At 43.4% G+C, this 25,018-nt stretch overlaps 1 protein-coding gene across 1 annotated transcript; it reads left to right on the plus strand.

Moving 5' to 3' along the window:
- The first annotated feature begins 920 nt into the window (after window positions 1-920).
- Window positions 921-19,903, plus strand: GPN2 (GPN-loop GTPase 2). Its single transcript, XM_069756745.1, has 5 exons — window positions 921-1,384; window positions 2,857-3,013; window positions 9,005-9,165; window positions 13,609-13,736; window positions 19,481-19,903. The coding sequence occupies exons 1-5, from the start codon at window positions 962-964 to the stop codon at window positions 19,551-19,553; spliced, it is 942 nt and encodes a 313-aa protein (XP_069612846.1). The 5' UTR covers window positions 921-961; the 3' UTR covers window positions 19,554-19,903.
- The last annotated feature ends 5,115 nt before the right edge of the window (window positions 19,904-25,018 follow it).

Here is a 25,018-nt window from a genome sequence, read left to right on the forward strand (position 1 = left end):
CCTGTCACTTAGGTGAAAACAGGCTTTGGGGTGAAGGGGTTAAACCATGAGCTTGATGTCACCGAGCAACACAAAGGTGACATCAACCCCACAGATACAAACTCCATTTGCCATCGCCACTGGGCAAGTGGAAACAGCTGGGTAGAAGGCCTGAACTGGCGCATCAAACAGGCGTGCCTTTTCCTGGATGGCTGTGGGCTGCAATTTTTATACTGGGGGGGGGGGGGACAATACCCATGGCCCTTTACTAGCCTAACAAAACCCGCCCCCAGCTGTCTACTTTAGCTTGGCTGGTTGTCAAAAATGAGGGGGACCCCCACAGCGTTTTGTTCAAATTATTTAAATAATTAAAAAATATGGTGTGGGGACCCCTCTATTCTTGATTACCAGCCTTGCTAACGCTGACAGCTGAGGGTTGCAGCCCCCTGCTGTCAGTTTTGCCTGGATAGTTATCAAAAATACAGGGGAACCCACACCATTTCTTTATTTATAGCGCAGGCGGCAGGTGAAGAATACTCCCAGCAGCCGCACCTGGCTCTTGCTATTAACAATTGAATGCAACTCTCAACATTGCCCCCTGCAAGTGCTGATGGCAGCAGGGGACAATGACGTGAGCGGTCTCCGGCACCCAGAGCAGGGGAACAGCGCTAACAGTACCGCCGATTCCCAGTACCTGATACTGATGCGGTTCACACATGTATTAAACAGGCAAAGGTATAGGAAGTACCAGGACGTGTGAATCGGCCCCTAGCAGCAGGAGTATAACACCCGCGGGAGGCACAGCTAGGGGACCAGGAACTGACACTGACTAGTGACTACACGGGACCTAGCGCCTATTGGACGCTGCCTGACACGTGACACTCGAATTACGGTCTTCCGCCATTAGCCGCCTGCTGCTGGTGACGTCATCCGTGGGCGCCGAGCGCTGGCGGAAGTAGTAATATCTCCACAGGCTGAGAATATGGAGACTGCGAGCGACGGCAAGACGATGCCGCTTGTAGGCTTCGGGCAGGTGGTGATTGGACCCCCCGGCTCCGGAAAGACCACCTATGTCCGGGCCATGCATGCCCTCCTTACCAGCATGGGGCGCCCGGCTTCCATCATTAATCTGGACCCTGCCGGGGAGGACGAGGCCGGGGCGGCGGTCACCCTGCAGGAGCTTCTGGCGCTGCCGGAGGTGATGGAGGAGCTGCACCTGGGGCCCAATGGCGCCCTGCTATACTGCATGGAGTACTTGCAGGGGAACCTGGACTGGCTACGGGACCGGCTGCTCAGTCTCCGGGGGACATACCTGCTGTTTGACTGCCCCGGACAAGTGGAGCTGTCCACCCACCACCCGGCTCTGCCCACCATCCTGCGGCAGCTGCAGAGCTGGGGGCTGCGGGTGAGGAGAGGACAGCGGGGCGGGCTCCTGTGACTGTCATGGAGCGTGCAGTTACATTGGTGGAGTGGTATAGAAGGGGTTACCTGCCATGCACAGCATCTGCTCTTCAGGGCTGTGTGCCTTTAGCCAGTCCACGTGACTTATTAGATCCTAGCAGCTTTTAGAGAGTTGTTGCAGAAAGCTAAATCCTGCCGATTTCCCGGTATTAGCAATGTCCGTGGACGCGCTTTAATGTGACGCTGTGTATGTCATTTGCATTCTTATAATCACATGCCAACTAGATGCACTCAGCCTGTCTCCATAGAAGTGCACTAAGAAACTGGACCCCACTAGTTGGCATGTTACCGCAAGTATGCAAATTGTACAGCCACGTGTCTGCCCAAGTGCATCGGCAATACCAGGGAATCGTAGGAACAGCCACGTGTCTGCCCAAGTGCATCGGCAATACCAGGGAATCGTAGGAACAGCCACGTGTCTGCCCAAGTGCATCGGCAATACCAGGGAATCGTAGGAACAGCCACGTGTCTGCCCAAGTGCATCGGCAATACCAGGGAATCGTGGGAACAGCCACGTGTCTGCCCAAGTGCATCGGCAATACCAGGGAATCGTGAGAACAGCCACGTGTCAGCCCAAGTGCATCGGCAATACCAGGGAATCGTAGGAACAGCCACGTGTCTGCCCAAGTGCATCGGCAATACCAGGGAATCGTGGGAACAGCCACGTGTCTGCCCAAGTGCATCGGCAATACCAGGGAATCGTGAGAACAGCCACGTGTCAGCCCAAGTGCATCGGCAATACCAGGGAATCGTGAGAACAGCCACGTGTCTGCCCAAGTGCATCGGCAATAGCAGGGAATTGTGAGAACAGCCACGTGTCAGCCCAAGTGAATCGGCAATACCAGGGAATTGTGAGAACAGCCACGTGTCTGCCCAAATGCATCGGCAATACCAGGGAATTGTGAGAACAGCCGCGTGTCTGCCCATGTGCATCGGCAATAGCAGGGAATCGTGAGAACAGCCACGTGTCTGCCCAAGTGCATCGGCATACCAGGGAATTGTGAGAACAGCCACGTGTCTGCCCAAGTGCATCGGCAATACCAGGGAATCGTGAGAACAGCCACGTGTCTGCCCAAGTGCATCGGCAATACCAGGGAATTGTGAGAACAGCCACGTGTCTGCCCAAGTGCATCGGCAATACCAGGGAATTGTGAGAACAGCCACGTGTCTGCCCATGTGCATCGGCAATAGCAGGGAATCGTGAGAACAGCCACGTGTCTGCCCATGTGCATAGGCAATACCACGCTGTCATGATTGTGTCATGTAACTGCAGACTTTCTCTCAAGCCCTTTTTTCATATCCTTTACTGTAAAGCCTGGCAGCTGCATTGAGAATATTACTGGCACCCCATGTTTTCAGAAATGTTTTGCGTTTCAGGTTTTTTTTTTATATACCGTATTTCTTTTGTCTCTTTAGTTATGCGCTGTGCACCTCGTGGATTCCCATTATTGCACAGATCCAGCTAAGTTCATCTCAGTTCTGTGTACATCGCTGAGCACTATGCTTCACATAGAACTTCCCCACCTCAACATCCTCTCCAAAGTGGACCTCATTGAGCAGTATGGTAGACTAGGTGAGCATGGAGTTATATTTACTGCTAGTTTATAGCATTTTTGTCATATTATGCTGTAATACACAATATAACTGATGGCCCTGTTATTTTAATGTATTTTTCCTTGACTTAAAGGTGAATTAATCACCCTAGTGTGAAACTTTCCACAGGGACACCATGGTAAAGTCTGCAGCGGATCAGCAGCCAGATGGGCTGCAGTAGTCACAGGATATTGTCAGGAGACTGATGGAGACAAGCAGACGCTGATAAGTAGCTATCTGGCTGTTTGGACTAAAGGTACCGTCACACTCAGCAACTTTGCAATGAGAACGACAACGATCCGTGACGTTGCAGCGTCCTGGATAGCGATCTCGTTGTGTTTGACACGCAGCAGCGATCTGGATCCCGCTGTGCCATCGCTGGTCGCAGCTAGAAGTCCAGAACTTTATTTCGTCGTCAGGTCGGCGTGTATTGTCATGTTTGACATCAAAAGCAACGACGCCAGCAACGTTTTACATGGAGCGAGAACGATAAGTGAGTCGCCGTTACGTCACTGGATCGCTCCTGCATCGTTCTGGAGTTGCTGTGTTTGACGTCTCTATAGCGACCTAACAGCGACGCTCCAGCGATCGGCTCGTTGTCTATATCGCTGCAGCATCGCTGAGTGTGACGGTACCTTAAGAATGGTAACCTTAACAGCGCGCATCACCGCTCTAGCCATTCACTGAGCTCAGGGTCTGGGTAGAGAGTTGAGGCACTGCTGATGTGACATCACAACATCGGGACAGCAGCAGCGGTAGGGAGCTGGCGCTATACCCAGGGAGGGTGAGTGCCTGATTAGTCCATTTTATGTACTTTACACACAGGACAACAAACATCCTTTTTAAAAATTGTAGAAGTTGTCTGTAACCCCACTATTCCTGAGAATGAAGACTATACAACATTGATGAAGCACAAGAGTCTGCTAAATTTTTCCTCCCCAATGGCAAACCAAGCCACCTGAGTGTACAGGGAACTGCAGACTGCTTCATTTATTTAACGTGTTTGGAGGAATAGCGTGTCACTCGGCACATGTGAAGCAGACACAGACTCAGGTAATATGTACTGATATAGGACATTAATCTTGCTCTTGTCAATCAATCAGGATGTAGGTATGGGTACCTGGCGACACGGTAACAATTTGGGGTGCCGTAATCGCTGTATGCATGGTTCCACTCCTAATGTAATTTGGATGTCGCACCTTTCATGCATCTGCACTTTAGATATATGCTGCTTCATTTTGTATTTAAAGGTCATATTTTCCTTTGAATGTATAGGTGATGACCAATGATTTTATTTTAAATGGATGTTGCATCTTTCATTCATTTGCACTTTAAATACACAGTAAAGGATGAAGCAACATATTATCTAAAGAGCATTTCCCCCTTTTTGATTGTGAATATGATGTGAATAGGGTCTTTAAAATTATAGCCCTACACATTTTTTTGGGTGCAACAAAAGAATTTGTAATCCCATTTCTTTTTCCCTGGGCATTCATATGAATATGCTTCAGCTGACCTCTTGCCGGTTATTTGTTTTTGGTTTGAGGCACTATTTCATTTTGTGTGTATTTTAATGTGTCCAAATAAAGTTTATTTTTTATTTTTAAATCTAATATATAAAGCTTGAATGTGTGTATGTCCGGGATTGGCATCTGCACCGTCGCAGCTACGGCCACAAAATTTTGCACAGTCACACGTCTGGACCCCGAGAGCGTCATAGGCTATGTTGTGAGGCGAAATTTTAACCCCGCGCGTTCCAATTCAACAAACAATTTTGCCCCTATCTACATAATGGGGGAAAAAGTGAAAGGAAAAGTGTTGGAGGCAAATTGACAGCTGCCAGATGTGAACAAGGGGGCCTTAAAGAGTGAGAGTGATGGCGCCAATGAGTATATACCGTACAGTTGCTAAGGTGGGGTCCCGACATGGGATACTTACCACACACGGGGATATGAACACACACACAAAATGCGCCACACACTACCACGTGCTTGAACACATACCACCCTCAGCACACATTTCACCACACATACACCAACCTCGCCACATAAAAGTCGAAACACAAAAGTCGCCGCTCTAAACTAGCCACATGCAAAACTCGCCACACGTGCAAAACTCACCTCATGAAAAACTCGCCACACGCAAAACTTGCACACGCGGAAAAATTGCCACATGCACAAAAGTTGCAACACATGCAAAAGTTGCCTCACACAAAACTTGCACATACTCAAAACGCACCACACATAAAACTCGCCACGCGCAAAACTCGCCATGCGCAAAACTTGCTGCACACAACTTGCTACACTAACCTGTCACATGCAACTCGACACACAAAAAAGTTGCTACACGCATGTCGCCACACAAAACTCATCTCACAAAAGTCGCTACATGCATGTAGCCACATGCAACTCAACACACACAACTTGACACATGAAACTCGCCCTAAAACACACACAAGTCTGCTATTATCCTTCAAAAATAAAAATCTGATTAATAAGCAGACAAACTACAAGAGCAACAAATGTACCATATAGGAAATACTGTCAGTCACATGACCTGTCTATTATGTGTATGTGTGAGCTAATATATACTGCCAGGGGGGAGGGCTTCCTGTTGGCTGGGGATTTATCAGGCTGCCAATGTAGCTTACAAATACTGAGGTAACAATACTGACCAAATAGCGCGTGAACGCGGTCTAATACAGGAGGATATGACATACAGATATATACTATATACAGGGGAGATGACACACAGGTATATACTATATACAGGAGGAGATGACACACAGGTTTATACTATATACAGGAGGAGATGACACACAGGTGTATATACTATATACAGGAGGAGATGACACACAGGTATATAGTATATACAGAAGAGATGACATACAGGTATATACTATATACAGGAGGAGATGACATACAGCATGTATATACTATATACAGGAGGAGATGACATACAGCATGTATATACTATTTACAGGGGAGATGACATACAGGTGTATATACTATATACAGGAGATGACATACAGGTGTATACTATATATAAGGGAGATGACAAACCTGTATTTACTGAGGGGAAAATGAAAGGTGTGAGGTGAAAATGAGGAGTGAGGGAAAATAGTGGAGTGATCGGAAAATGACAGATGTGAGGTCGAAATGACAAGTGTTAGGGGGGAATGAGAGGAGTGAGGGGGAAAGTGAGAGGTCTAAGGGAGAAAATGAGAGGTGTAAGGGAGAAAATGAGAGGCGTGATGGGGAAAATAAAAGTGAGGTGCTATAACTAACCACAGATATTTACTATGCCCAGGCAATGCCGGGCTCTTCAGCTAGTATATAATATAAAGACACTTCTTGATTTAATGTAATGACTATATGATCAGTATGTTCTCATTTATGTGCCAGTCATTACACTGGCTACCCATCCACTCCAGAATCCAGTACAAAACTACTACCCTCATCCACAAAGCACTCAATGGCTCAGCACCACCCTACATCTCCTCTCTGGTCTCAGTCTACCACCCTACCCATGCCCTCCGCTCCGCTAATGACCTCAGGTTAGCATCCTCAATAATCAGAACCTCCCACTCCCGTCTCCAAGACTTTACACGTGCTGCGCCGATTCTTTGGAATGCACTACCTAGGTTAATACAATTAATCCCCAATCCCCACAGTTTTAAGCGTACCCTAAAAACTCATTTGTTCAGACTGGCCTACCGCCTCAATGCATTAACCTAACGATCCCTGGGTGGCCTATTTAAAAAAAAAAAAAAAAATCAGGTTCCTCGCATCATGTTCTCATTCACTTTATGCAGTTAATAGCCCTCTGTGTCTGTACTGCTACATACTTACGCAATTAACTGGTTCATGCAGCTTTACATGAACACCCGAGCCTTACACTATGGCCGGTCCGAATAACTAAAGCAATTGTTACCATCCACCTCTCGTGTCTCCCCTTTTCCTCATAGTCTGTAAGCTTGCGAGCAGGGCCCTCATTCCTCCTGGTATCTGTTTTGAACTGTATTTCTGTTATGCTGTAATGTCTATTGTCTGTACAAGTCCCCTCTATAATTTGTAAAGCGCTGCGGAATATGTTGGCGCTATATAAATAAAAATTATTATTTATTTATTTAAAAGGTTTGTCTGGCCTTAGGCTACAAGTCTGCAGTCACTTCATGTGACTGCAGACTTGTGAATCCTCACATTGTGTGCTGTGAATATTTTCCGGTACTGGTGGCAGGCGCATGACCGCATGTATGTGATTTGTATACTTCTTTCACCATCCCACTAGATATATTTGGCCTGGGTGAGAGGCCATGCACATCTCATCAGCACGTTCCCACATGTATACAAATTTTATACTTGCGGTCATGCGCCTGCTGCTGCTGGTACCAGAAAATCCTTACAGCACGCTCAATGTGAAGATTCACAAATCTGCAGTCACACAGAGTGACTGCAAACTTGGAGCCTAAGGCATGGCAATCCCTGTAAGCTACTATTTAAATAAAAACAAAAATTACTTTAAAATAACGTAAATGTTGAATTAGGCCCATTTTAGGAAGAGTATTCGTCTGTTTCATTATTATCCAAAGTATTCATTCATTATTACACCCCCATACACAGCTGATAACACAGGATCTACAAAATCAGGAAAAGGGGAGAGGGAGTCTGCTCGCCATTATCCACTGCACCTTGCATCCTCCCAGAGCCTTCCTGGTGTGGACACTTCAAGAGTAATATGAACAGGAAAGGGAATCTCCAGGGTAGGTAAAATGTCTCAATCATGGTCTGGTGTCCCAGGGCACTAACTAGCAAAGCTTATATATATTTTTCCCCTTCAACCACCTGTGTATTCATTAAGTGGTAAGTACACAAGAGTTAAAATTAACTCTTTGTAGTGTGATAAAAGGTAATATGGAATTAAAATATTTAAAAAAAAAAGCAAAATTTTAAAATGTTATATTTTAATTGCATATTACCTTTTATCAAGCTATAAAGAGTTAATTTTACTCTTATGCACTTATTAATTAATGAATACGCAGGTGGTTGAAGGGGAAGATATCCAATCTTTGCCAGTACCCTGGCACACCAGACTGTGGATAAGACTGCATAAGTTGAAACAAGTCAGTCTGGCTGGTGGGTATACAGTGGTATGCCAGAATGTCCTCCATGTTTATGAAGCCAAAATAAAAGTGACGTTTTAAACATTTTACCTACACTGGAGCATACCTTTCTTTTTCATAACACAGGACCCATTCATCACAAATGATATCACCGCTCCTCCCGTCACAATTGTCTTTGCACATGTTCAATAGACGCTTTAATACAAAAGGTTTGGGGTCAGTCTGTTGCTGCTAATGCACAAAGGGATTTCCTGAAACGGCGAGTATGAGTCTAAAATAGCCCTATTTGCCAATGTGAAAATTGCATGAATTTTAACTTTAAATTTTAAATACAGATTGTGATATGAAAATACCATAAATTGCCAATTTAACACGAAAACCTGATTTACACAACAGATAACTTTATGATGACACATTCCCTTTGTATATATCAGGGCATACTTAAAACATTTGTTTTTTCTCCACAGCATTTCAGAGATATGGGTTTTTCAAGTTTATATGGTTGAAGGGGATATTTGAATATAAACTGCAAAAGTCTATAGCTTAGAAATGTCTGCCCAATTTTATTTATACACATAAAAATATACCTGAAATGTCCTCTTTAATAATACTTTTCCAATATAAAGCACCCAGTGCTACACTTGCACCACACTTTTATGTTGATGGGTGTAGCAGAGGTCCGACAACCACCAATCATAAAGTTGGATATCCTAATAACAATTACATCTTAGAATACCTTAATGTTTGTATTGCTCATCTCCCCTTTTATTGTGACTCATTCTAAACTAAACGTTGAACACGTGTGGTTTATTGGGTATTTTAAGTAATGTTTGTCTCTTTATATTGCAGCTTTTAACATTGACTACTACACTGAAGTTATGGATCTTTCTTACTTAGTGGAACATTTGACCTCTGATCCATTTTTCCGACGCCATCGAAGTCTTCATGAGAAACTGGCAGAGGTTATTCAGGATTATGGGCTAGTGTCATTCATGCCACTTAGCGTCAAGGTGAAGCAAGATTGGAGAGATTATATATAACTGTATGTCAGTTATTATTTCCAACACAAATACATCAGTTTGTTGCAGAGAAACTCCTTTAACTTAGGCCATGTTCACACGTTCCTGATTTCCCTGCTGTTTTTTCTGCACTAAAAACCGCAGCTCTTGGCAGAAAACGCAGGTCCTTTTTTTGGTGCGTTTTTTGATGCGTTTTTTAGTGCGTTTTTTTATGCAGTTTTCTATGCAGAGTCTGTGTGTTTTCTAGGAAGTTTTTTAGGGTTAAAATGGCTGAAAATACCCTACCCCTAACCCTAACCCTATTCTAACCTTAGTGGAAAAAATTCTTTATTTTTTTTATTGTCCCTACCTATGGGGGTGACAAAGGGGGGGGGGGGTCATTTACTATTGTTTTTATTTTGATCACTGAGATAGGTTATATCTCAGTGATCAAAATGCACTTTGGAACGAATCTGCCGGCCGGCAGATTCGGCGGGCGCACTGCGCATGCGCCCGCCATTTTGCAAGATGGCGGCGCCCAGGGAGAGGACGGCCTTACGGACACCGGGAGGCCGGGTAAGTATAAGGGGGGGTGGCATCGGAGCATGGGGGGTGGATCGGAGCATGGGGGGGTGGGATTGGGGCACGGGGGGGCAGCCACACTGCAGCGGTTCTGCACCACAAACCGTAGAAAACCCGCAGATATTTTTTTCATCTGCGGGTTTTACTGCGGGTTTGACCTCACAGTGAAGGTCTATGGGTGCAGAACCGCTGCAGTTCCGCAAAAAGAAGTGACATGGTACTTCTCTTTTACCGCGGCTATTCAGCGCGGTTTTTTTCGCGATTTTCCGCAATGTGGGTACAGCAGTTCCTGTTTTTCATAGGGTACATCGTAATGTACCCTGCATGGAAAACAGCTGCGGACCCGCAGCGGGAAAATCGCGGCGGTTCCGCATTAAAAAAAGGATGGTGTGAACATGGCCTTGGAGAACCTGTCTGCAGGTCAAAAGTGGCCTGGCTTTGATCTTTTTTTATTCTGACTGTTTCCCTGAGTATTAATCTTTTTTTTTTTTTTTTTTTTTTGTCATACATTTTTAACTTTGCCTTGTGGTTCCATAGATATGGGCCTTTCTATTGACTACTATTTTTTATGGTCTTTAATAAGCAGTCATGGCTCAAAGGGTAAGGGTATGTGCACACGTTCCGGATTTTTCGTGTTTTCCGTTTTTTTGGCGGTTTATTAAAAACGCATACATTAAGCATCCCATCATTTTTAATGCGTTCTGCAATTTTTGTGCGCATGCTGCGTATTTTTCCGCGATAAGAACGCATTGCGGAAAATTACACAGCATGTTCATCAATTTCGCGGATTTATCGCAGATTTCCCGCTATTTATTGCATTGGGAAGCTCTGGAAAAAAATGTGAAAAATCCACACAAAAAACGCCACAAAACTGCGAGAAAAACGCATGCGGATTTCATGCAGAAAATCTCCAGTTTTGTTCAGGAAATTTCTGCATAAAATCCTGACGTGTGCACATAGCCTTATAGTGCAGAGCTGCCTAAAGGCATTCTCCAATAGTCTGTTGTTATCTTCCCACGCCCTTGATAATACCCATAACAATCTGCATTCATTAGAAAGGTTCATGTCTCTGGAACCATATGGTGGATTTAAAAAACAAACAAACTTGGATACTAATGGGAGCAGTTGGAATAAAATATAAGCAAAATACCACTTTTAAGAGGATCGTTCACCAATTGTGTTGTGTTAAAGGGAATCTGTCTCCTCATTTTTCTCTTATAAGCTTCGGCCACCGCAATTAGGGGCTTATCTAAAGCATTCTGTAATGCTGTAGATAAGCCCCCAATGTAACCTAAAGATAAGAAAAATAAGTTAGATAATACTTGCCCAGGGGTGGTCCGGGTCCGATGGGCGGTCTGGGTCTGGCGCCTCCCATCTTCATTCAATGACGTCCTCTTCCTTCTGTCACGGCTCATGCGCAGGTGTAATTCTCTGCCCTGTTGAGGGCAGATCGAAGTACTGCAGTGCGCAGGTGCCAGGAAAGGTCCGAGAAGCCCGGTGCCTGCGCACTGCAGTACTTTACTCCTCCCTCGACAGGGCAAATCAGTACGCCTGTGCAGAAGCCACGACAAGAAGTAAGGAGGATGACGACATCATATGAAGATGGGAGGCCCCGGACCTGCGACACCCATAGGACCTGGACTGCCATCTCCCCAGGTGAGTATAATCTAACTTGTTTTTTTATCTTTCAGGTTACATCAGGGGCTTATTTACAGCATTACAGAATGCTGTAGATAAGCCCCTAATGGCGGTGGCCTCATATGCGAAAAATGGGGTAACAGATTCCCTTTAAATTCAACACACAAGGTAATTGTGGCTCAAGAGCAGAATAAAACACGGTTAATTTTTAAGTTCACCTCTCCGTTGCAGAGATATTTGCAATCAATGCACTTGGCACCCAGTGAGTTAACTCTGAAGTATATGAACGAACATTCAATTAGTGATATAATTTTGACGGTGCCAACTGTGGTTGCGAAAACAGACAGACCTTGCGGTTTCTGGATCATCAGGATGGACCAGCCCACAGTCTCCAGAAGAGATCACCCTGAGTAGGAGTTACTGGCATTTAGCGGGTAAAACATCCAGGTCATAGTGGTCTCGGTTATCACTAAAATCAATCTACTGGCGATGATCATGCAGGCACAGCTTTCGTTCCTGCATGATCGCCATGACGTAGCAGTACATCCATTTGCTAGAACACATAAAAGTAGGACTCATCTGTATGTCTAATGTTGGGAAGGGGTTAAACGGCACTTGCATGTTTGCTTTGGTGTTTCGGAGACTACATGCTTCTGACATCTGGAGACTATGATGACTAGTCCAAGAGACTGGTCTCTCATTGCTTTGGCTCCCTCTACTCCTTATGACCAACAGGTCTCTCCGTGTGTGTGTGTGTGTGCAGGGGTGGATGCTGACAGCTTGGTGCCCCAGCACGCGTTGGGTGGTGACGCTGACCTTGTCTGCCTGCAAGGGCCCCCTCCACCTCCGGCCCCTGCATCGGCAGTATGTCCACCCCTGTGTGTGTGCATAGACCTGCCAGTCATAGTGGGAAAGGAGAAGCTACCGGGGAACGGCCTGTTGAACTAGTGATCCAAGCCGCATTGCACACCTGACAGATTTTCAAAGTATACAATGGAGGATATTTATCAATGCTCCTATATAATCCTGAAAGCCATAATTATTAAGCCACTGTGACATTTTGGCATTTTTTGGGAAAGGTGCATATTGCACTTCTCTATATTCTTTGGTCATTCCTATAATTCACATGGGGCAGGCTCAGTGGTTAGCATTGCTGTGATGGGTTCAAATCCATCAAATGAGTTTGTATGTTCTCTGCGTGTTGCCTGGGTTTTCTCCGGTTTCCTCCCAATTTAGATTGTGATCCCAATTGGAACAGCGGTGACAATATCTGTAAAGTGCTGTGGCATTTGATGGCACTATATAAGAAGCATAATTAATAACAATATGGAACAATATAGATTTGTCTACTAGGAGAATTGACATGTCGTGGTAATATGCTATCCCTACAGGGCTGCACGTTTACAGAAAGGTTCGAATACTGATATTTCTTCACAGATTAGTTTTGTTGCAGACCCCTCAATAAGACATACACTGGTCATCTGAGAGGTTCATAGTGGAAGTGTTGCAAATTTTCAGGCCTGATTTTCTGACAGAAAAGTGGTAGCATATTACAGTAGCATTAAAGTCAATACGTCTAACAAGTGTCATTCACAATATGAAGAAAAATGTATGTTAATTGACACTGCTAATTTACAATAAGCTGTCACATCTTTAGATTGGTCACCAAGAGTTTTGTGGGTTTTACTCATGAAGTACAATCGGGAAGTCAAAATTGTTTGTGATTTTGCTGTGGAATATCTATGGATCTACAGCAAAATCTGCAAGGTCTGAATGAGTGGATCAAAAGCTTATTCATATGGTCTGCACAACTTTACAGACTCTCTAATTATGTATTGCAGCAAGTAGAGTTCCCACAAATCAGATATTTCAATCCCATTCTAATACCTCTGTAGCTGATGCTCTATGAATTGTTTCTAACATGTTCCAAATGGTGCCTGGCTTCAGAATTGGGCAGGAGTCACACCCTGGATATATGCCATCTACTTACTATTCTGTAATGTAATAAACTGTACTGTCTCTACAAGCCTGCCTCCTGTGAAAAGGTGGCGTAATAATCGCAGAGGCCAGATTCTATAGAGACCAGCAAAGGGCTGTTATTTACATGGATATTAGCATCAACTTAACAATTTTGTACAAATTTTTGCTGGAGAAATTACATTTGAACACTGAACATAGTACCTGGAAGCTTGGCTATCGTTTTATTGCTAGCAAAAAAATCTTGTCTTTGCTTAGGATGAAGAAAGTCTGAAGTGCGTCCTGGCTGCTGTGGACAAAGCCAGTGGCTTCTGCTTTGGGGAGGATAATCGATCACTTGGAAATCTTATGTCTGTAGCGATGGGAGCAGATTTCCATTTCACATCGTATCCTTTTCTTACAAGTAAATCTGGCCAGGAGCATAATATTCCGCCTAGTATTTTAGAAAAGGGAAGAATGAAATGCTAGAGATGAGCGGATCACTTCACACAACCATGGTCCAGGTAAGTGCTCTCTGGCTGTGGACTGGAGCTGCGCAAATTTACTTACCCTCTGGGATCCCAGGTGCGGCTTACGGTTAGCCAGACTGGCGAGATGCCACCTGTGCACCGCATAGATGACCTCTTTCCAGGCAGGCAAATCAAACACCGCATCAGGGAAAGTGGAAAATCAGGAAATTCAAGCAGCTCCTGTCTACAGCCAGAGAGCACTAACCTGGACCATGGTTGCGTGAAGTGATCTCTGTTAACCCCTTCACCCCCCAAGGGTGGTTTGCACGTTAATGACCGGGCCAATTTTTACAATTCTGACCACTGTCCCTTTATGAGGTTACAACTCTAGAACGCTTCAACGGATCCTGATGATTCTGACATTGTTTTCTCATGACATATTGTACTTCATGATAGTGATAAAATGTCTTTGATATTACCTGCGTTTATTTGCGAAAAAAATGGAAATTTTGCAAAAAATTTGAACATTTTGCAATTTTCCAACTTTGAATTTTCATGCCCTTAAATCACAGATATGTCACACAAAATATTTAGTAAGCAACATTTCCCACATGTCTACTTTTACATCAGCACAATTTTGGAACCAATTTTTTTTTTTGTTAGGGAGTTATAAGGGTTAAAAGTTGACCAGCAATTTCTCATTTTTACAACACCATTTTCTTTTAGGGACCACATCACATTTGAAGTCATTTTGAGGGGTCTATATGATAGAAAATACCCAAGTGTGACACCATTCTAAAACTGCACCCCTCAAGGTGCTCAAAACCACATTCAAGAAGTTTATTAACCCTTCAGGTGCTTCACAGGAATTTTTGGAATGTTTAAAAAAAAATGAACATTTAACTTTTTTTCACAAAAAATGTACTTCAGCTCCAATTTGTTTTTTTACCAAGGGTAACAGGAGAAAAAGGACCCCCGTAAGTTGTTGTACAATTTGTCCTGAGTACGCTTATACCCCATATGTGGGGGTAAACCACTGTTTGGGCGCATGGGAGAGCTCGGAAGGGGAGGAGCACGATTTTACTTTTTTAACGCAGAATTAGCTGGAATTGAGATCGGACGCCATGTCGCATTTGGAGAGCCCCTGATGTGCCTCAACAGTGGAAACCTCCCAATTCCAACTGAAACCCTAATCCAAACACAGCCATAACACTACCCACACCCTTAATCCCAACCCTAACCACACCCCTAACCCTAATACCAAGCGTAAATGTAATCCAAACCTTAACTGTAGCCCTAACCCTAACATGGAAATAAATACATTTATTTAATTTTATTATTTTTCCCTAACTAAGGGGGTGATGAAGGGGGGTTTGATTTACTTTTATAGCGGGTTTTTTAGCGGATTTTTATGATTGGCAGCTGTCACACACTAAAAGACGCTTTTTATTGCAAAAAAATATTTTTTGTGTTACCACATTTTGAGAGCTATAATTTTTCCATATTTTGGTCCACAGAGTCATGTGAGGTCTTGTTTTTTGCGGGAAGAGTTGACGTTTTTATTGGTAACATTTTCGGGCACGTGACATTTTTTGATCGCTTTTTATTCCGATTTTTGTGAGGCAGAATGACCAAAAACCAGCTATTCATGAATTTCTTTTGGGGGAGGCGTTTATACCGTTCCACATTTGGTAAAATTGATAAAGCAGTTTTATTCTTCGGGTCAGTACGATTACAGTGATACCTCATTTATATCATTTTTTTATGTTTGAGCTTTTATACAATAAAAACTATTTTATATAAAAAATAATTTTTGCATCGCTTTATTCTGAGGACTATAACTTTATTTTTTCGCTGATGCTGTATGGCGGCTCTTTTTTTGCGGGTCAAGATGACGTTTTCAGCGGTGCCATGTTTATTTATATCTTGTCTTTTTTGATCACGTGTTATTCCACTTTTTGTTTGGCGGTATGATAAAGCGGTTTTTGGCTCTTTTTTTACGGTGTTCACTGAAGGGGTTAACTGGGACAGTTTTATAGGTCGGGTCGCTACGGGCGCGGCAATACTAAATATGTGTGCTTTTATTGTTTTTTTTATTTAGATAAAGAAATGTATTTATTGGAACAATATTTTTTTTTTTCTTTATTTAGGAATTATTTTTTTAATTTATTTATTTTTACACATGTAAATATATATTTTTTTTTACTTTATAACATTGCCCCAGGGGGGACATCACTATATATTATCAGATCACTGATCTGACATTTTGCAGTGCACTGTGTTAGATCAGCGATTTGACAGGTACTGCAGGGAGGCTTGCTGGCGCCTGCTCTGAGCAGGCGCTTGTAAGCCACCTCCCTGCAGGACCAGGAAGGAGCCCCACGGCAATTTTGGATCCGGGGCTTGCAGGGAGGAGACGCTCGGTACAAGGTGATCACATCGTGTTGTTCTGAGGGTCTCAGGCAAGCACGCAGGGAGCCCCCTCCCTGCGCGATGCTTTCCTATGCTGCTGGAACACTGCAATCATGTTTGATCGCAGTGTTCCAGGGCATAGTGCCGGATGTCAGCTGTGATAGTCAGCTGACACCCGGCGGCGATTGGCCGCGCTCTCCCCGTGTGAACGCGGCCGATCAACTATGACGTACTATCCCGTCCCTGGGAATTAAGTCCCAGGTCACCTCGACGGGATAGTACGTCATGGGATTAAGGGGTTAAATACTCTTGCAACCTGCCTATTACTTTGCAGATTTAGACTTTTCCTTTTATCATATTGTTTGTTATAAAATCTACCACAAATAAAGGAGAGTATACTTGCTTTTATGTTAGTGTATTTCTCAATTTTTTTTCCTTTTGGTTTTAGAAACAATAGTCTTGGAGAGATCACACATAATTTCTGGATATCCCAAAGTATTGCCTATCTTGTGGTGGGTTTGTTTGTCCATAAGCACCAGATATTCTATGGTAGTGTTTCAATAACCTCTAATTTGTCCTGAGCCATACTACAGAGCCTGCGGGATTGTACTGTAATGACTGTGTACATGTGGACTAAGCTTAAAGGGAATCTGTAAGGATCAACCCTTCTAAGCCATCTATATGGACTTTTAGGTCATACGAAGCTGAATAAAATGATACATTAATGTCTGCGATCCAATGACTTATTTCAGAGAAATCCACGTTTTTTTTATATAAATGGGTTATGGTCTGGACTCAGATCTGTATGAGACAGCCTCCAGAGCATATTATAAATTAAAGGGGGGTTACCAGCATGATGTGTATTGGCTACTCTCCTGATCTCGCTGCAGAACTGGGTGTGATTATACCTGACACATCTGCAGGTTCCTCTCGGGGCTTCTATCTCGGAGGCAGCCAGGGTGGTATAGCGGAGCTCTGAGAGCTGCAGCTGCTAACGTGTTTGAGACAAATATCAGTTCTTCTCGGTGTTGGCTACATGTCTCACACTGGTAACTCCCCCTTTCATCTATAATAAGCTCTGTTTGCAGATACTCATGCAGATCAGTGTCCAGCCCATAGCCCTGAAACAGCTCATTCACATATAATTGAAACATGGATGTCTCTGGAATAGACATTAGATCACAGATAAGAAGGTATCATTTTATTCAGCTTCCTATGGCCTGCATGGCTATATAGATAGCTTAGGAGGGTTGATCCTACTGACTGAAAAACTATTAAAGGGATTCTGTCTCTGCTAAATAAGACCTTATTTAGAAAAACAAAAAATCAAAAAGACCTAAAAAATATTATTTGAGATATTTTTCAAAAAACCAAACCAAAAAGCTTCCAAAAAATTACAGGGAAAAATTGGAGGGTCCAATCTCATGCTAAGTATCCAAAACTCCACATATGTTTATACAGATGTCTGTTAAAGGGTTCCTTCTCACTTGTGTGAAATACGGCCGAGTCTCACAGGTTAAAACCCCGCTCTGCCGCCGGCACTTCAGAGCGGAGTGTGCGGCCACACAGCAATACATGGAGCTGCACGCTCCGCTCTGGAGTGCCGGCGGCAGAGCCAGGTTTAAACCTGCGAGACTCGGCCGTATTTCATGCAAGTGAGAAGGAGCCCTAAGGCCAAAAAATGGTCAGACATAATGCAATATACGGAAAATGGGCTAGGGAGGATAGACTGTGCCTTCCCCTATCATTGTCCCTTCCTTGCAGTGGAGGTTGGCACCCTGGGAAGCGATATGGTGCCCCCGCTCAGCGTAGACTGACCCTAAGAGATCTTCCAAAGGAATCCCTGTCAAAGCCACCACCAAACACACACATTAAAATAAAGTGCTAATAATGTTGTTCTGTATGTGCTGTTAGAATAACTATTGAGCCACTATGATAGGGACTCCATCATATTTGGAAATAACCGGGACATAGTCATTATCCAACAAGATCTCTTATAATATAGAGTGAAAGAGAGTATGAAGTAATACAGATCATCAGCCCAACCGTATAAAGATATGGCCATAGAGCTAATCAGAGCCATATTGGAAATAACTTCTCTTAGGGAGTTAGTCCCACCCCGACGCTGTTTCCCCCCAATAGGCAATCCAGAGGGGTTCATCAGGGGAACGCCAATAGTAGGCCACTGGCAGCTGTAAATAGCAGGACGCTATTTACATTATGGCTCTGATTATCTTTACGGCCACACACTTCTGCGGTTGGGCTGATTGTTCATCCATAATCATTGTATACTTTATGTAATACTGTTCGGCAGTTGATCTGTATCATACTCTCTTTCACTCTATACTATAAGGGTATGTGTCCACGTTCAGGATTGCATCAGGATTTGGTCAGGATTTTATGCAGGTAAAATCCTGACCAAATCTGCACCTGAGGTCACTGGCAGGTCACCTCCGCTGTCCTTGCGTTGTTTCTGCAATGTAAGGACATGCTGTGTTCTTAAGACGCGCTGCATGTCCGTTTCCGCGGGTCTGCTGCATGCGTCTTTTAATGCATAGTGGAGATGGGATTTTATGAAATCCCCTCCACTATGCTGTAACATATGGACGCTGCGTTTTTGATGCTGCGGCTCAACGCAGCGTTTCCTGAACGTGGAAACATACCCTTAGAGATCTTGTTGGACAACATACCCTTAGAGATCTTGTTGGATAATGACTATGTCCCGGTTATTTCCAAATATGATGGAGTCCCTATCATAGTGGCTCAATAGTTAGTGCTAATAATGTTGATCGGTATGTGCTCTTAGAATAACAGCACTTTATTTTAATGTGTGTGTGTTTGGTGGTGGCTTTTACAGGAATTCCTTTTGAGGATCTCTTGGGGTCAGTCTACGCTGAGTGGGGGTGCCATATCGCTTCCCAGGGTGCCAACCTCTGCTGCAAGGAAGGGGCGTTGATAGGGGAAGGCACTGTCTATCCTCCCTAGCCCATTTTCCGTATATATTGTATTATGTCTGACCATTTTTTTGGCCTTAAACAAACATCTGTATAAACATGTGTGGAGTTTTGGATACTTAGCATGAGATTGGACCCTCCAATTTTTCCCTGTGATTTTTTTTTTTTTTTTTTCGGATGCTTTTTGGGTTTTTTTGAATTTTTTAAAAATGTATCAAATATTTTTTTAGGTCTTTTTGATTTCTTGTTTTTCTATATTGATCAAAGATCCTACTATATTTATTTCTTTAAATAAAACCTTAACCAACACTACAGAACACTGGCATTTCAGGAGAAATATGTTGAAGAAAAAAAACAAACCGTAGAAGATGAAACTTTAGACTTATGATTGCCAGTCCTAAAGTTTTTATATTTGTGAATAACTTGGCCACCACAAATATTAGAATGGAAGCAAAACCTTACTGGATTCAATTTGTTTTTTTACATTAACATTACACCTCTTGTGCAGAGTTGTAGTCCAGCAGTGTCATTAAAAATGGCAATACAACCTTCATGTAACTACAGCTCCAGTGCAATATCGGTGAACATGCCTAGAGTTTTTTATGGCTGTTTTCTAGAATGTTCTACATTCTATTTTCAATGCTTGATGTTAAAATGGCTGAATTGTTCAAAACACGCCTAAGATTGTTTATTGTAAATTATTTTTTTTTATGAAAAGAAACATTTATAACCAGATAAGTTGTGTGACTCTTTCTGAAACATTCATGAAAATTCTTAATGGTATATCTACAGTCTCCACTAGACCTAAAGGGGTTGTTCAGGTTTGGGATGAAAGTCTGCAGTGACAAAGTGACTGTGATACGTGCTGAGAGGATACAGAAGACTACAAACAGTTAGGATTTTCTGAAGTCGAGAGCAGGCGGTTTTGTGACTGCAGATATGCAATTTGCATACATGTGGTCACGTGCTGCCTAGACATGCTCCTCCTGGCTTAATTTACTGGTATTGATCAAGCTTGCCCAATCTTGCCATGGTGTGTGTGCTGTGAGGATTGAGAAGTTCCAGTAGTAACATTGTGACTGCAGCCTTTCATCCCAAACCAGGACACTCTTTAAGAAAACATTTAGTGAAAACGTTTAACTGTTCATTTATGAAATAATTAGATGAATAGTACACATGAAAATAAGAAACACTGATAAGATCAATCACAATGAAAATGGCTTCTTTATCCTCCTGGATTCATCTGTTACTCTAAAATTCTATGTAAAAATCTGTATTCAATGAAGACAGATGTTCCCACTATTGAGATTGGCAATTGTTGCTTATAAGATTATTGGGAGGAGCTAGTGAAAGACACATTCTGCTGCACGTTCTTCTGGAATGATAAAGGAGCTGATCAGATTAATATACACTGCTCAAAAAAATAAAGGGAACACTTAAACAACACAATGTAACTTCATGTCAATCACACTTCTGTGAAATCAACCTGTCCAGTTATGAAGCAACACTGATTGTGAATCAATTTCGCCTGCTGCTGTGCAAATGGAAGACACAACAGGTAGAAATTCTAGGCAATTAGCAAGACAGCCTCTATAAAGGAGTGGTTCTGCAGGCAGTGACCACAGACCTTTCCCTGTACTCGTCGTTTTTGACTGTTGTTTTGGTCAATTTTGCATTTTGTCATTGCTCTCACCCCTAGAAGTAGATATGGTAGCCAGCAAGAGGCAGTGTGTACAGCCCCCATAAATTGCTCAGGTACTGCAGCTCATCCAGGATGGCACATCAATGCAAACTGTGGCAAGAAAGGTAGCTAGGTCTCTCAGCACAGTGGCCAGAGCATGGGGCAGATATCAGGAGCCATTGAGGGGAATGTAGGAGGGCAACAACCCAGCAGTAGGACCACTATCTCCACTTTGTGCAAGGAGGAGCAGTGCCAGAGCCTTGCCAAATGACATCCAGCAGGCCAGAAACATCCATGTGTATTTTCAAACTGTAAGAAACAGTCTCAATGAGGGTGGTATGACGGCCCGACGTCCACAAGTGTGTGTTGCGCTCACAGCCCTACACCGTGCAGGACAATTGGCAATTGCAGAAAATGCTAAGATTGGCAGATTTGATATTGGTGCCCTGTGCTCTTCACGGATGAGAGCAGGTTCACACTGAGAGCATGTGACAGAGTCTGGAGACACCATGGAGAACATTTTGCTAACTGCGATATCCTCCAGCACGACCGGTTTGGCAGTGAGTCAGTAATGGTGTGGGGTGGCTTGGCTCTCGAGGGCTGCACAGCCCTCCATACGCTAATCTGAGGTACCATGACTGCCATTAGGTACTGGGATGAGATCATGACAATGTGGCTGAAGTGTGCCAGCAGTTCCTGAGTGATGAAGGCCTTGATACTAAGAGTCCAGTCTGCTCGTTCTACCTGAATCTAATCGAGCACATCTGGGAAATTGTCTTGTTTTATCCACTGTGACGTTGCACCACAGACTGTCCAGGAGTTGATTGAAGCTTTAATCCAGGTCTGGGAGGAGATCCCTCAGGAGAACAGCCGCTGTCTCATCAGGACCATGCCACGGCATTGTAGGGAGGTCATACTGGCACATGGAGGACACACACACTACTGAGCATCATTTCCTTGTCTTGAGGCATTTCCACTGAAGTTGGATCAGCCTGTAATTTGATTTTCCACTTTGATTTTGAGTATCATTCCAAATGCAGACCATCATCGGATATTAACTTTGACTTACATTGCTAATTTTTAGGTTTTATTGTACTTTCTGAATTCCGCTATGTAATGAATAAAGATTTGCAACTAGAATATTTCATTTAGCGATATCTAGGATGTGGTATTTTTTTCTTCTTTAATTTTTTTTAGCAGTGTACATTATTGTGGGAAAAGTTTCAGTAAATCTTTCATTTTATTTCTTGAAATTTCTGATGTGTGTAATAACTCTAATGTGTAGTCCTATTAAGTGATTGATCATATGACTGCATGTAAAAAATAGTTGTCAAAACTTTCACTGAGTAGGACTGCCCACTTAACGCATATCGATACAAACGCCACGTTTTTCAATGAAGTAAACACAAGTTATACTGAATCTTTTTCAACAAATCTATATCATTCTCTGCTTCTCCAACATACTATCCAAAGATTGGACCTCTTGTACAATGTGACAGGCTAAATGTATAAGTAATTGTATGATTTTCATCTGTGTGGAATATTTTTTATTAATTGTAAAGATTAATGTAGTACAAACACATACTGGCCGACTTTTTGAAGGCCTGGCACTGGATTGACTGATCCTGAAATATTGGGCATCCAACCCCTTATCAAATTGTCCTGTCTGCTTGAGAAACTCTTTTCCGCTCTTTTCCACTCACATATCACTGGACCAGCATCCTGACTGGTAAACCAACTTGGTAAATATGGTCATCTTAACAAGGCCAAATACTGAATATCGTCAAATGTACCATTTATCACCTATGAAGTCTGGTTTCTCATGCTGAAACATCAGGTTTGGCACATTGCATTATTATAAACTAAAGCTGCAGTTTGTTGCTGTGCTACAGATTTTGAATGATTGGTGGCAAAACAAACATTTAGAGCAGGTTCACACGTCAGCTATTTGCTGGTATGTAAAATCGAAAGCATTTTAAAGTACGAGTTTAAAATGAATCTAGCCTTGGTAAGAAAGTGACCCCTGCGATTCACATAACACGTCATAAATGCAGTCATGTGATGCTGGAAACTGGTGAATATTGCAATATACTGTGCATACACACCTTACTATTAACAACTGGGGAGGATCATTGACATGCTACTTTATTTGTGCTTTCTTACAAATAGAAATAAGTGTATTGAGCAGGAAATGGGGAATTTTAATTTACACACAATATATTTTAGGCAGGTGTGGTAAAAAAAAATGCTGTAAGTTAAGAGCATCTTCAAAATTAGAAATGTTAATAGTATATTTTTTATCAATGAACAAAATAGAAAGTGAATGGACAGGAGAGATTTCAATCAAGTATTTGGCATGATCACCAGCATCAATTCTCCATACATTTGTACAGTTTTTGAAGTAACTTGGCAAGGAGGTTGTTCCAAATATCTCGGAGAACTAACCGGATGTAGGCTTATGAAAATCCTTCTCTTCCTGTAATCCCACGCAGTCTCTATGATCTTGAGATCAGGGCTCTGTGGGTCAAATCACTTCCATGACTACTTGTTCCTCTTTACACTGTGTTGTGGTTGCCCTGGTGTAGAATAGATTTGGAGTCCATGAAACTGTTGCCATTTTTTTTTTTTTACATCAGTTTCTATATTTTTGCATGTAGTTGAGGCTCTTGGCCTTGTTAAAGGTATGGTTTTTGGATGCAATTCTTCCAAGAAAAGCACTTCTGGCCAAACTTCTAACACTAAATGGGTGTAAGTGGGTCCCACTGATTGCTGCCAGTTCTAAGTCCATTGCTGGACGTCTAACTTCCCTTGAAATTTGGAAGGTGCCTTTCATCAGCTGAACTAACTTTCCATGGCTGACCACTACATCTGCTGTCCTCAACTTTTCCTGTTTTTCTGTCCTCTATGCTGAGAAATACAGGCAGATATTAATCATGTAATACAGGGTTGTGAGACAGGGACGAGATGAGAAGTAGGTTTGTTTAGCTGTGGCAAGTGTGGTCTTGAAAGTAGTGAGGGACTGTTTGAATGCGGTGAAGTGCTCGTTGGAGTGGGATCTTTTCCATCTGCGCTCAGCAGCCCTGGAAGCTTGCCTCAGTTCTTTGGTCAGGCTGGTGTGCCAGGGCTGTCTGTTGATTTTGCGATCTTTGGTATGTACAAGTGGGGAAGCAGATTCCAACGCTGCAGCTATTGTGTTATATAGAGCGGCAGCGTCATCCGCATTGTGTAAGGAACTTATATCTGTGAGAGGGAGGAGGGATTCAGAGAATGAGTGTAGGTCAAGGTGTTTAAGATTTCTGCGAGGGTGTGAAAGTTTGTGGGGTGGGGATTGTAGACATGGAGTGGAGAGGGAAGAGAATGTGAGAAGCTTGTGGTCAGAGATAGGAAGAGGTGAGTTAGAGAGATAAGATAGGGAGCAGAGGCGGGTGAAGAAGAGGTCCAGTGTGTGGCCATCTTTGTGGGTGGCTGTAGAAGACCACTGAGTGAGGCCGAAGGAGGAAGTGAGAGATAGAAGTTTAGTGGCAGCTGAGAGGGAAGTGTCAATAGGGATGTTGAAGTCGCCCAGGATGATAGTAGGGATGTCCGCGGAAATGAAGTAGCCAGGTGGTGAAGTGGTCAAAGAAGGTGGTAGCTGGCCCTGGGGGGCGGTAGATGACAGCCGGTTGGAGGGGGAGTAGATGCGCACAGAGTGCACCTCAAAGGAAGGGAGGGTAATAGAGGTTGGCAGTGAGATTGGGGTGAAGGAGCAGGTATCTGACAGGAGAAAACCAACTCCTCCGCCATGTTTGCTGCTGGGGTGGGGGGTGTGAGAAAGTTGGAAGCCACCATACGAAAGTGCAGCAGGAGAGGCTGTGTCAGAAGGGGTGAGCCAGGTTTCTGTGATGGCGAGGAAGGAAAGTTTGGTAGTAACAAAAAGATCATGGATGTAGGAAAGCTTGTTGCAGACAGAGCGAGCGTTCCACAGAGCTCCTGTTAGTGGGACTGGGGAAGCGGGGGCTGGGTGAATGGGTATAACGTTAGAGAGGTTACGGAAGGTTGTGATAGAGCGTGAATGGGAGGTAGAAATGACTGGGAATGTGGTGAGGAGGACCAGGATTTGGAGAGATATCACCAGCAGGGAGAAGGAGCAGAGAAAGTGTTAGCAGGAGAGGGCATGAGGGGGCTGCCTGTGC

Source organism: Ranitomeya imitator, chromosome 3 (assembly GCF_032444005.1).
Source record: "Ranitomeya imitator isolate aRanImi1 chromosome 3, aRanImi1.pri, whole genome shotgun sequence".
Taxonomy (NCBI): domain Eukaryota; kingdom Metazoa; phylum Chordata; class Amphibia; order Anura; family Dendrobatidae; genus Ranitomeya; species Ranitomeya imitator.

Coding starts and splice junctions, on each gene's coding strand:
- GPN2 (XM_069756745.1), top strand. CDS start 962: ATGGAGACTGCGAGCGACGGCAAGACGATGCCGCTTGTAGGCTTCGGG. Junction 3,014..9,004: donor TGAGCAGTATGGTAGACTAG/GTGAGCATGGAG, acceptor TTTATATTGCAG/CTTTTAACATTGACTACTAC. Junction 9,166..13,608: donor TCATGCCACTTAGCGTCAAG/GTGAAGCAAGAT, acceptor GTCTTTGCTTAG/GATGAAGAAAGTCTGAAGTG.